General features: G+C 42.5%; 1 protein-coding gene across 7 annotated transcripts in view; it reads right to left on the reverse strand.

Annotated features, from left to right (window-relative positions):
- PLCH2 (phospholipase C eta 2) overlaps nt 1-12,455 on the reverse strand; it is a 1,499,317-nt gene that overhangs the window by 24,496 nt on the left and 1,462,366 nt on the right. For 5 of the 7 annotated variants that reach the window (XM_085609254.1, XM_085609273.1, XM_085609268.1 and 2 more), the window contains one exon: nt 2,734-3,802. In XM_085609254.1, coding sequence (XP_085465380.1) covers nt 2,734-3,802 — 1,069 coding nt within the window. The remainder of the gene's footprint in view (nt 1-2,733; nt 3,803-12,455) is intronic. The other 2 variants (XM_085609277.1, XM_085609280.1) reach the window with 1 other exon arrangement.

A 12,455-nucleotide genomic window follows, 5' to 3' on the forward strand; every position in this document is an offset into this window, starting at 1 on the left:
AGACCAGAGCTTGCTCGTCGACGCATACTCCTTTAACCACCGCCTTTTGCAGATGAAGAGCAAAACAGACATGGATTTAGTCCAGGTGCAAGCACCATGACTCAATGATTTGCTCTTCTTGGGAGCCAATATGGATTCCTCCGCGTAGCCCTCCATTTAGAATTCCCTGAGTTTGCATTTATGTAGACTATTTAAGGCCACATTAATGGGAGAATAATATATTTCTCTGTCACATGCCTATACAGCTCTTAAATGGGAGTTTACAAATTACCACTAGAGTGGGGGTTGGGTGGAATATTGATTAAACAAAATTAGACACCCACACTGTTAAAGATTTCACCTTTTGACCTCTCTCTACATACATTTAAATCCTATTAAAAAGCTACTAAAATTCACAGTGGACATCGAAGTCTGACAATAGGTTGACAACCAATTGCATTAAAACAGGTTATATTGTCCCAAAATATGTTATTATATTTTATGGTGCTACAGCATCCATATTTGTAAAGTGTACACATGCCATTTCTGTGGCCTTGTTCTTTTGTGTGTTTATTTGATGATGTCTTTGAGATTTGATGTTCTGGTGAATGTTGTGCCCTTTGCTTGATGTGAATGTTTAGCACTGGGTTCAAATGCTGGAGAACCAGCCATGGCGAAGCCATGTTGTTGGGTGGCATTACTCAGTCTTTAATGATAGTGAGAGGGATGTGATAAGTAAATAAATATTAAAACTCGTGGTATAGTCTGATTAATAATAAACTCATGACCTTATGGATATCGATGAGGCAGGGTAAGTTGTTATTTTATCCCAATGATGGTTTTACCTATGTGCAGTTCTTGAGGTCAGCTAATCAGCATTCCCTCTCAACATTTTTTGGTCTCACCTGCAGGCAGCTTTAACTGTTTGTTTTAGAATGGCCTATTGTGAACAATATCAATATTTACAGTGGGTTTTGGGTCAACCCATTGATCTCTGGTTGACTTTCTTATCAAACTCATTTGCTTACTTCTTATTCGATGGTTTTCCTTCCACTCCTTGTGTTTGCCCCTTCCCTGGGACATAGCTGCTCAGCCATAGTTTTGATGAATGGCTTGCATCCTTCTATTTACATTCACTAGACTACTTTTCTGTTGTTTTCAGCAGACCAACTAGCCCTCTCCCCATCTCCCCTATGTGCTTCATCTCCTTGCATGCTCTCTGTTTGGCCACCCCTCCCTTAAAACTCGTCTGTTGCTTCCCCCACCTCTCCTTGTCCAACTCAGCTTTGTTTATTCTCCCTTTGAGTTTTATGTTTCACCACTGCCCTGACACGTACACCCCCACTCATGGACAGTTTTGGCTTGCTCCCCTTATTCCCCTGGCCTCTCTGGTGCTTCTTCAACTGCTTTCCATTTTTTTTAATGTAATTTAAAACAAAACTTTTCAGTAGGACTCAGCAGCTTCAATTTTCTTTAGGACCATTGTTTTCACTGAAAGCCCTTTTGTGCACTATTTATATGTCTATTGATTTTTGACTGCCAGGCTGGAACGGCATACTAAAAAAGAAAAACATTATGCTGTATCATGACATATGCACAAGCATGTACCAGTATATATTCTCTCCGTTGGGCCGAAGGTCAAATGACCGCTACAACATAGCATGTGCCTTCGCATATGTGGTGATGCATGTGTGCCAGCATAATCATGCTGGCCTTGACTTTTGGCCATTATTGGCAACGCCAAAAGGTTTGACAGCGTCTTTTAAACGAAGGACCTATTGACTTTGCTCGTGCTTGTTATTTATAGGTATTTAGATGTGCACAAACCTACCTTCAAGGTGTGAAATAGTGGGACAGGGAAGGTATTTTTATTGGGGCAGGTCGTCTCAAACATGACACGTGCAACACGTAGAGCATCATGAATGTAATGTCAGATTGAGACAGTATTAAAGAGCCAAGGATTTGATGGGCTGAGTGAGGGAGGGGAAGAGAGGGGATATGTCTTTGGCAAAGATATCCGAAAATAGACTTTTGGCCTTATGTGATAGCTGTTTACAGTGACCTTCATGCAGCTCCATCCACCTGACTGCCTCACTGGTGGTGGGAATGGTTTAATTGAATCAAAATTCAGGATCTTATTTAGAATTTGATGGGTGGGATATGCTGTCAAACTGTGGCAGATATGCTGTCTGCTGTATAAGTGCCACAGACTGTAGTGCACATGTAATACGGTGTAGGGTATATCTCCTGTGTTTAGTGACAGAGTATCTTCTCCGCCAAACACTGAATCAAGCTCTCGGTCATTCATGAAAGCATTATTGTCACCAGTAACCAGCCTCATTCACAGTCAAGCACATAGATTTAAATCCACAACACATACACAAGGTGAACTGGGAGATGGTCTACATGACGGATGGACTAAAATGATCGAAGAGCACAATAAAAGCACTGCTGTAAGCATGCCACAATTGATACAAAAATATACTAGGATGTGCAAACCTCTAACAGGACCACATTGAGTTAATCTTTTAAACCTTATGATTGAACAAAAAGTTTTAGGTTTTGGTCCCATTGTTGTTATTCGAATGGGACTGCATATCAGATCTGCATGGATTTGACAGCACGGGATATTATAAAGGGCCCCGTATCTGCCTTTTAGAAAAGGTTGTTAAGAGTGACTTAATGTGGGTCTGCTATAGCATGGAGCTGATGGATTCTAAAAATGGAAATTGAATGGGGTAAGTCTGCCCTTACCAGCGAAGAATATGGGGGATTTACTTCGAATTTCCTCCATCTTTTGAGCAAACAATGCATTCATCTCTCTCTGGAGGGTACTTGCTGGCCTTCGAGAGGCTTCGGGCCAGCGCTTGGAGAACTCCGGACTCCCGAGGCTCTCGAGACTGCTGGAGGTGGACGATATGGAGCCGCTGCTGGCGGCGACCAGGTTGACAGTACTCCCATACTTGCCACCAGACTGGCACTGCCACTTTGGTCGGGGGTGGCCTTTCACCCCGGGGCACGTGGAGTCACCATTTTTCTTCCCCGGGGCCATACAAGACTGGGCAGTCCTTGGCAAGTCTTCTGTGTTGTCGCAGCTTCTGAAAGGTAATAAGTCTGGAGGCTGCCGCCGGGGCTGCACTGTCACACTATAACACTTCAACTCTAGACTTTCCTCCCCTGCCTTATTGCTATACTGCTCACGCTGTGGAATATCTTTTGCAATCGGCCAGCTTGCACTCTCGCTCCATTTGCACTCAAGGTCTGGGCTCTCCTTGGAACCAATCATGCATTTCATACAGTTGGTGGCCATTCCAATCCGACCCGAGCCATTCATGGCGCAGCGGGCAAAGACACCAGGTTTTTCGCTTGGGGGCTCCCGGAGGCGAACCCTCTCTGACCTCCGGATTGGCTCACTGAAAGTGGGACCTGCTTGAAAGCGGCTATGACCTTTAACTTTGCCACAACAATGAGCCTTACCTTTCAAACTCTTGCCCTGCAGGGTCCGCTCCCCATTGACACTGTCCCGGGGAGATGGCGCCGGGGAGGCACTTTCCGGCTCTGTATCGAAGCGAGGCAGTGACGAGTCGTCCAATTCTCGGTCTTCGCTGGCTCCTTCCGAGCTGTTGTCTTTGGTGTCAATGGCTATTTCTGGAAAGCCCCTTTTGTTCTTCAACTGGCCTTTGGTGGGAGCGCTGGCAGTCCGCCGCAGGATGTGGCTGCTAAAGGAGTGCTTCCGATGAAGCTGTCCAACAGCATGACTGTCGAGAGATGCTTGCTTTGGATTTCTGTGGAACAGTCCTTTTAAACCCATGACCTGCTTGGCCTATTAAACAATAGAACAACACACAAACAGACAGGAGACAGAAAAGGGACAATGTTCAGATTTTCATTAGTACAGTTCACCAAAGCTTAAGATAGTGGCCTACTTCCAACTGGTCCACTGGATCATAGCACTTACTTAGCCAACCATGTTGTCTAGTGGCTAGTTCTTAGAGAATACTATTTTAGCCCATTAGTTGCAGTCAGAATTTTAAAATTTTGCACTGGGCCTGTGATTGGGGATTCCTTCAATGTTGCCTTAGTCATGCTATGAGGCCGTAGAGAGGGAACAGACTAATTAACATTTATTTAAATTCAGATAACAAACATAACAGAGTTGAGCTAGGAGATTTGTGAACTATTTCCATTTTAGGGAGCTACATTGAATGAGTGAGTGAATGAGAAATGGGAAGTGAGAGAATGAGTAACAAGTCTGCCTCAGACCACAACCACATGCTTCTAAAGCAAAAACAGACCCCTCCTATTTCATTAGAAAATGATGATCTTCTTAACTATAATATTCCCTTTTAAAATCAGAAAATGTTCACCCCATATTCCTCAGCGATTGTTAAAACAGGTAGAGATTTTGTGTGCATTTGTGGGGGTATGTTTGTACATGGGTACAGACGAATATGTAAGTGTGCTTGGACATATGCGTTTGTAATGTGAAGAGCCATAAAATCTGTAGTGATGGTTGAAGAGAGTGAGCCACACGGAGTTTCAAAATCTACTTTTCTAGCTATGAGCGGAGGGGTGGTTTAAAATGGTATTTAGGCATCTATTGCAACGGTTTGGACAAAGCTTGGACAATCTCAACAGCAGGACTAAACTTGTGACAAATATATAAGCATCGATTTAAGAAATGGGTTCATTTAGGTAGAGCTTAATTTGTGCAGGTGTTTGCAGGTGCACAGCATCCGCATTTATTCCTAAACCCTGGCACTTATCTAAGACAGTTTCCCTCATAGTGGCGCTGTCGGCCTATGTTTGGGCAGTGATCATCAATCAAATATTCAACGTACTTCACAAAGCACAATAAAACCAGCGTGCCCAGGCCATCCTTTCAGCCTGCGGTGACTTGAAATAATCCAAAACATCAGACTGGTATTTTGTGATGCTTAGTATTTGACAATGCTGACAGGGACAGTGGTTAGTGACAACCACAGTGGCCTGAAATGTCTCGGGTCCTGACACTTATATTTCTACAAATGATGCACTGCATTTGGGACTGGACATCTATAGTTAGTATATTGTTGTGAAACTTGTTTCTCAAAATGTTTGAGTGAAATGCTCAGCTTCCTGAATGATTGAAGAATTACTGAAATGATGTGGCAAGTGGTTTTCTCAGAAGCAGCCCGTGCAAGTAAGAGCAGTGGGGCGCTGTGGCGGGGTTGGGAGGGGGGTGGGGGGGGGGCGCTCGACCGATAGAGGGAAAACTAGATAAATAATTAATTTTACCTTGTCGTTGTCTGTCGAGTCCACCCCACACTCTTACCTGCGCGGGCCACTCCTGGATTTTCTCCTAGTTTGTGGAAAGAATCTTCCACACCACCCATTCACAGGGGTAGGAGAGCTAGGGAAGAACTCTGCAAGGGCCATGTGTTTGTGTCAAATGCAGCAAACAAGATGTGGCAGCAAAGGACCTACATTGACCCAAACTTCCTCCATTGACCAGAGTCCATGAGTACTGGGTTGATGTCAGCTAGAGTCCAGCCCCTTTGCTCTGCAACTCACCACTAACCTTCACAGCTTATAAATGAAGCAGAAAAGAAAAACCACACACTGTAAACATAAAAAAAACATACAAACCTTTGTTAAATTTCAGCAGGTCAGACCAGTCGAAATTTAACCAGGGCATGTGATATTTCACGTATGATGTAGATTTTGGTGCATTAAATATGCATGTTAGTTCCCACAAACTCGTAATAGGTGGTAATAGGTGGTATTTATCATACCCAATAAATAACATACCCAGTTGTATTGTTATTTATCAGGAGCAATAAATAGCACCTATAGTTGAAATCAGGGACTAAGGGGCTTATTTACAATCTCCTTGCGCTGCCAGTGTGTCACTTTTAATATGGGAAAAAGTGATGTACCTGCAGTGCAAGGGGCTTGTAAATAAGCCCCCAAAATGTGCTCTGGCTTACCTAATTGGTCACAATGAGGCTGTATTTTGAAATATCTCATGTGGTTAAGCCCCCTGCTGCAGAGATCTTTCTGTGGCCAGCACATTTTAGGGGGATAATGGTAAGATAAGTCTGGTGGTTAATGTACTTGCTAGGGAGAACTGGGTTTTATCTGCTCACAGTTTTGACTCATAAAGCAGCATAGAGGGTTACTGGGCCTGCTTGAAAGCATATTGTGCAACATGCAAAACTCATATTTGTATTTCATGTAGATAGGTAATTGGGCTACTGCATTTGACACAGATATCCTTTTGTTACTTGCAGTTCATAGATTGTCATCCTTTTAATCTAGCTTAGTGAACTACTAACTAGCAACAAGGAGTTGCATGTAATCTGCAAGGCATGGGTTGAGAACCATTTTTTTAATCTGTAATTATTCTACGGCTCCAGTGAAAGGGTTCCTTGACTAGTAATAAAGTCTTATTCGTTCAGTCAACCCCAACCAATGAGCTACATTTTAAATCCTGACTGTGTGTTTCTCCCGACCATGCACTCTTAACATAAAATGTATATCTGTATGGATGATATGTAACTCCTACACTTTGTGATCCTCATTGTTTTATCTAACACATCCTGTACATTGATTAATACACATTAATGATTTACTATCTCTATAACGTGTGCGATGTAAAGCGCTCTAACACCCTGTATTGTTATGAGCAGCACAATAAAATATTGAAATTTTAAAAAATTAATTGGTGCTATTTAACTTTCTATTTGTGTAACTACTCATACATCTGACCTGACCATACGTCTGATATTCTTATACGCAGGGGTTGATCAAAGTCAAAATCCTTCCTCCAATCATAGTTGCTCTTGAGTACTTGTGAAGCTGTGCGCCTTCGCTTCCCTCCATTGCACTGGCCTCTAGGTGTTAAGCTACAGATAGCTCCCAGCAAGGATGCTACTCAAACAAAAGGAGGGCTGATGGGCCTTTTACATCAAGACTTTTGTTTGACCACAGCTGGAGGTGAAAATAAGAAGCCCTGTCAGCGTTTGTCGGTTGCTGCTGGAGCCAGAATGCAGACAATATGCGGGCGCTGCTGAATGCGTCCCAGTCTCATCTGATGACATGTGGACACATTGAGCATATTTCACTGGGGCCAGCCAGATCCCAGTTACCAGTTGGATCTGGGATCCGGCTGGATCCCCTTTATTTCCTGCACTGCATACAAGGCTATCTTGGAACACTCCCAATGGCTGGGCTGTTCTTACAAATCACACAAGGCAGAAAATAAAGCCACATTTAAATTGAATTAGCGTCACCCCATCTAATTTTAAATTTGTCTTGTAAGAAAAGATCATGTATGCATTAGCTTGTTTAAGATAGACAACCTTGAGCGCAAATGGACTCAAAGAAGAAAAACACTACCTATTAAACATTAGACATTTTCAGGAAATGGATTGCCAGCCTTTTATACAAAACAAAAGAAATGAGGAAATGGGAAAAAAAATAATCTTTCACCTGATCTTTTAAAAAAAAAAAAAAAAGGTTTTTAGCACTTAAGGTATATAGAATCCGCATTTGATTACTAATTTGCTGGGGCAGCTGTGCGCTATATAAATCTGGCTAACATAACATAACATAACATGACATTCAAGCATGTTTTTTGCAAGTGGAAAAATACATTGATTACAACAGTAAATCAAACTCGCAGGCAGGCTGTGAAATATATAGACATCTCAATGTGTTACAGATTCTCCAAATGCAGACAATTAATTGGATGAGGTTGAAGTCTTTGGCAACTCCGTGAAAATGAAAAAAACAAAGAAATTATAAATCTGCATTCCTGTATGCATTCCAAGTATACTTGCCAACCTTTCTAATTGTAAGCTGGGGATGAATTACTGGATTATGTTCTCAAAGCCGCTTGGAGGTTGTGCGTTGCGGGGAAAATCGTACCGTTCTATATTGAATCTGGACTTCCGAAATACGGCAATTACATTTGTGTGGCAATGCTCGCTCAGGTGAAAGCTTCTTTTGGACACATTGAGAACCTGAACTCTATGGTATTGAGTTATCGTATTACTAGAAACCTCAACTCTATGGTCTTGGGTCATCATATTACTGGAAACCTCAACTCTATGGACTTGGGTCATCATATTACTGGAGACCTGAACTCTATAGTCTTGGGACATCATGTTCCAAATAGCGGGCAGACGTGTAAACCTCTGGGTGCGACTACAACATTGGACGTTCGACCGGTCATCCTGGGGTCAAGTGTGCAACACCTAAATCCTGGCAATACCATCAGTGACTGGCTAAGAAAAGGTCTTGAGCACTTGATAACCCTGAGGGTCAAGGAAGCCCAAATGGGAGTTGGTGAGATTAGTACCTCTGCATTCTGCTGGCAGCCCTCCTGGCCAATGCAGGTCATTTAATATGTGTGAAAGCCGCAATTATAGAAACATGAAGAAGATGCTTCAAGATGGATGGGAATCTGGACTACAATGGCAAAAACAAAACCACGCCTGCAAGCCCACCTTCCCTGACTGGGTCTCCTCCCTTGCTTGGACACCACAAGCCTTCTTCAAGAGAGGTTTATACTTGCTCTCCTGCTGATTCTGGGTTCCTGTGTCCCCTGCTGTTCCCCTGAGACTCTGTGCTGGCGGTGACTTTCTGCTCTTGGTGGTGTTTGAAAGCCTCCGGTCCAGACGTTTGTACCACAGGTAATGAATTACCCTTGTGCCCAGTGCCTCCGATTGAAATTTCAAAGTACTTCAATAAGGAGATGTGTTACTGGAGCACACGAAGATGCAAGAATGTTCCTCAGATGTGTCCTGTTATTGAAAACACTGCAGACAGTGAGCCCACCACTGATAGATGCATCACCCTACATACAGCCCCTTTATTTCTCATATTCCAGCAGTTACCCCATTCTAAGGATTCTCTCCGCCACTTTCTGCGTCATTGCTTAATGCATTACCTTAATAGTTGCAACTTCTTATTCCTAGCTACACGAAGATACATCATTCTAACCAGCTCACATCTCTCAACACCGGTAATAACCCTGTGCTTCACCTTAAATGCTAGCCTTATAGATCCCATAAGCCACCTGGTACATCATCCAAACTGCTTCAACCTCTGCCTCATCCTTATTATGTTGACCTCACTATTGCACACACATACAGTACTCTAAACAGTATCTGGTGTCCTCAGGACTGCCTGCAGTGGTACCTCTTTGACCATTACATAAACACACTCCCAGCCACAACAAGGTGGGTCACCATAACCAGCATATTTTAGTGCTCCTTGATCATCATTGGAATTTTGCTACACCATTGCTGTTTTCACCCCTCATTAGACGGCCAGCCCACTTAGCCCCCTATCGTCAAATTACCAATAAGGTATGTAGCCTTGTATGTAGACTGGTGTCCCTTTTCAGCAGCCATACCTCTTGTTGCACAAAATAATACACCTTCTCCAAGCGACCTCAAAAAATATCACTGTATCGCTGATAATAGCTTGGTTGATATGCGAGTCTGTATGTGTGTGCATGTGTAAAAGTACATTACAGCAGTGTGCTTGTGAATCTATGTACCAAGACGCGTGTGTGTATGATGAGAGTTGATACGAGATGTGTGTGAATTAAAACATGTAAGCATATGTGCATATATATGGCAATAGTATAACAGCAGAATGTGTGTGTGTTTATGTGTGAGTGCATTTATATGGGAGCAGTATATGTTTGTGCATGTGTGCAAGGGAGTATGTTCACCTACTGAGAGTGTGTTGCTTTGTCAGAGTGTGAGGAATGCGTGGCTGATCTATCTCCTTTAGAATGTGTTCTGGAACACAAGTATGTCTGTCAAATAGAAGGAATTTGTTGAAGCACACAGGTAACTCCTTTCCCACTTCTGTACCACATCTCACAACAAATCCGTTAACCTTGTCTTCTGCATCACATCGATGTACATCTAGCACTCTCTAGCTCACCCACAACCAAATTCTTCACCCAATATCCACCATTCAATAATTCAATATGTAAGCATAAACATTAGCATCTTTATTCAGAACAAATTTTGGTATGGCCCTCCATCCACTGCCTCCTCTTTCACAGCTACCTTTTGAGATACCACACAACAATCAGTTGCCACCCACAAGCACACTTGATACTCTTTATCACCATAAAAAGTACTAAACTTCACACTACCACTACAAAACCTAACCAAACCTTGGTCTCCTCTCCACCAAGTATAGCTAACAACAACACCACCCTAAATGTTGTATCTTTATGTCTCCAAGCTGCATCACCCTACCCTGTGCCATCTCTCCCTGGCCCACATAATGCATCACTCAAAGCATTTCAATTAACTCTCCCATTCACCACCTAATGTAGAAACTCAAATCCTTCCTCCTGTGTCTCAACAACAAAACAGATAAAACATATGAAACTTTAGCCACCTTTCTTTCAGCCTCCCCTGAATAGTTAGAGGATCAAGCAGACTACATCACCCGAGCCTCTCGTCCGTCCCTCTTATTCACAATACTGTACATCACCCAAATGTTATAAATTCCTCCAAGCACCACCTGATACAATTACCTAAATTCTACCTCATCTGTTCCAATAACATTCTAAAATACCACACAAAACTTTACTGGGCTGTACCCAAAGAACTACTAATGTCTGTCCATCTCTACAGCAACCTGCAGTGACATCAGTTTAACCTGTCCCGTTTGCCTCTCCAAATGTTCCAGCAATAGAGAACTCCTAGACTAGAGGAGGGATTGTGTCTCTCCTCATCCCCTATGGCATCTTCATTGTCTTAGCAGAGAAGTTCATTGATCCTGTTCAACAATTGATGATAAGGCGTGCATGGGCCAAAAGAGAACATAACGTTTCCAATGGCTTTCCATCAACTACTGGGAACCCCATTTGTGTCCTTAAGGGTCCTACTGACATCAAAGTCGGTGCATGCTCCTTGCTCATCGAGGAGGTCTTTTGCTGTGGGATATATCAGGGACTAGAATATGGTCTTGTGTAGTGGTGCACAAGTGGCAGTCATGTATAAGAAGAGCATGTCAATCTTTATCTGCCAAACAGCTTCTCTTTTTAATTCAGTCTTGAGTGAAATTATACCAGATTAGGGTATTAGCTACTGAAAATCCGATTTAGCTAGTTTATAAATGTAATCAGCCAATCTTTCTTTGACTCACCTCATTAGACAATGACAATTTCCATTTATCACAGCTCTATTAGAGACACCTTATTAAAAACATTAACACAGAGCTGAGGCATATTCAGAAGAAGTGGACAAGAGGCATTTTCTAAGGAAAACCAATGTTTTAGACTAAAAAAAAATAAAGAATTGTGCTTTTCCAAGTTTATATCAACAAGCATTTTCAGTTTGTGCTTAATTGCTGTGGGGAAACCCTCAAACATGGTTGTCTAGTTGTGTAGATTTACATAACGGATGCATGATTTTTTTCTGTAAATTTATAGTGGATACATTTTTTTATATTTTAATTATTTGATGTGTCCTTGAGGGTTTCGGATGTCCATACTTCGTACAATGTAGCAGCCCGGAGCGGATGGCATTGGTTGTTTACAATTGGTGGCACATGCTCTGGAGAACCAACATCTCACTTGGATATTAATGCTGACCGTACCTGCATAGATCTAACATTGTCTTGGCTGAGCAGGCAGACTTCTTCTTAGAGCTATTGACAACATGCTGTAAGAAGAAGTTTCTACTTATATGCAAGGGATAACTAAAAGAAGGGTGCTGGCTGCCGCAATGCCACTCCCTAGTCTTAGCATGACCGATGTTTAGGGGTAGGAACCCCCCTGATCAATTGAGAAAGATTCAACACTCACTGCTTTCAAAGGCCACTTCATTACCCCACCACCAGGGGGACCCGACTACTGAGAACAGTGACAACCTAAAATGAGCACCCGGCCACATCCAATTGAACGAGGTTGGCAAGTATACACATTGGCTTGACTGCTAAGTGATGAAATCAAGGACCATTTCCAAAAATTGCAAGGACAGAACTCTCTCTTCAACAGACACATACAAATTGACACACAAAAAGAAACAGGAGTGGGTGGTGCATGAAATGTGTGACGTACAACCAAAGGTCCCTTGTGGGGTGGCAAGTCCTTATGAGGTGCAAAATCCGGTCGGAATGTATTTAGAATTAAAAAAATAAGAATAATAACCATAAACCTTGAATCAAAGTGGCGATTCAAGATCCCAAATCCAGTGCAAGTTTGGTTGAAGGTTAGAGAGATCCATTTAGAAGGTGATCCAGAATGTCAGCTTTGAATGAGAAGGGATGTTTCAGAAAGCAAGGGACTGTCCTTTCCCTGAAGCAGGCAGAGAATGGAGTCTCTGGTTTTAGCAAACCAAGACTTTCTCTGTCTCTAGAAGAATCTAGAAACGTTTTGCTGATTAACAAACTAGGAAAGGAGAATTAAAGCAAATGACAGAGACAAAAGGAAAGAAGTATGTCAAACTATGGAG

Source organism: Triturus cristatus, chromosome 1_2 (assembly GCF_964204655.1).
Source record: "Triturus cristatus chromosome 1_2, aTriCri1.1, whole genome shotgun sequence".
Classification (NCBI taxonomy): Eukaryota; Metazoa; Chordata; class Amphibia; order Caudata; family Salamandridae; genus Triturus; species Triturus cristatus.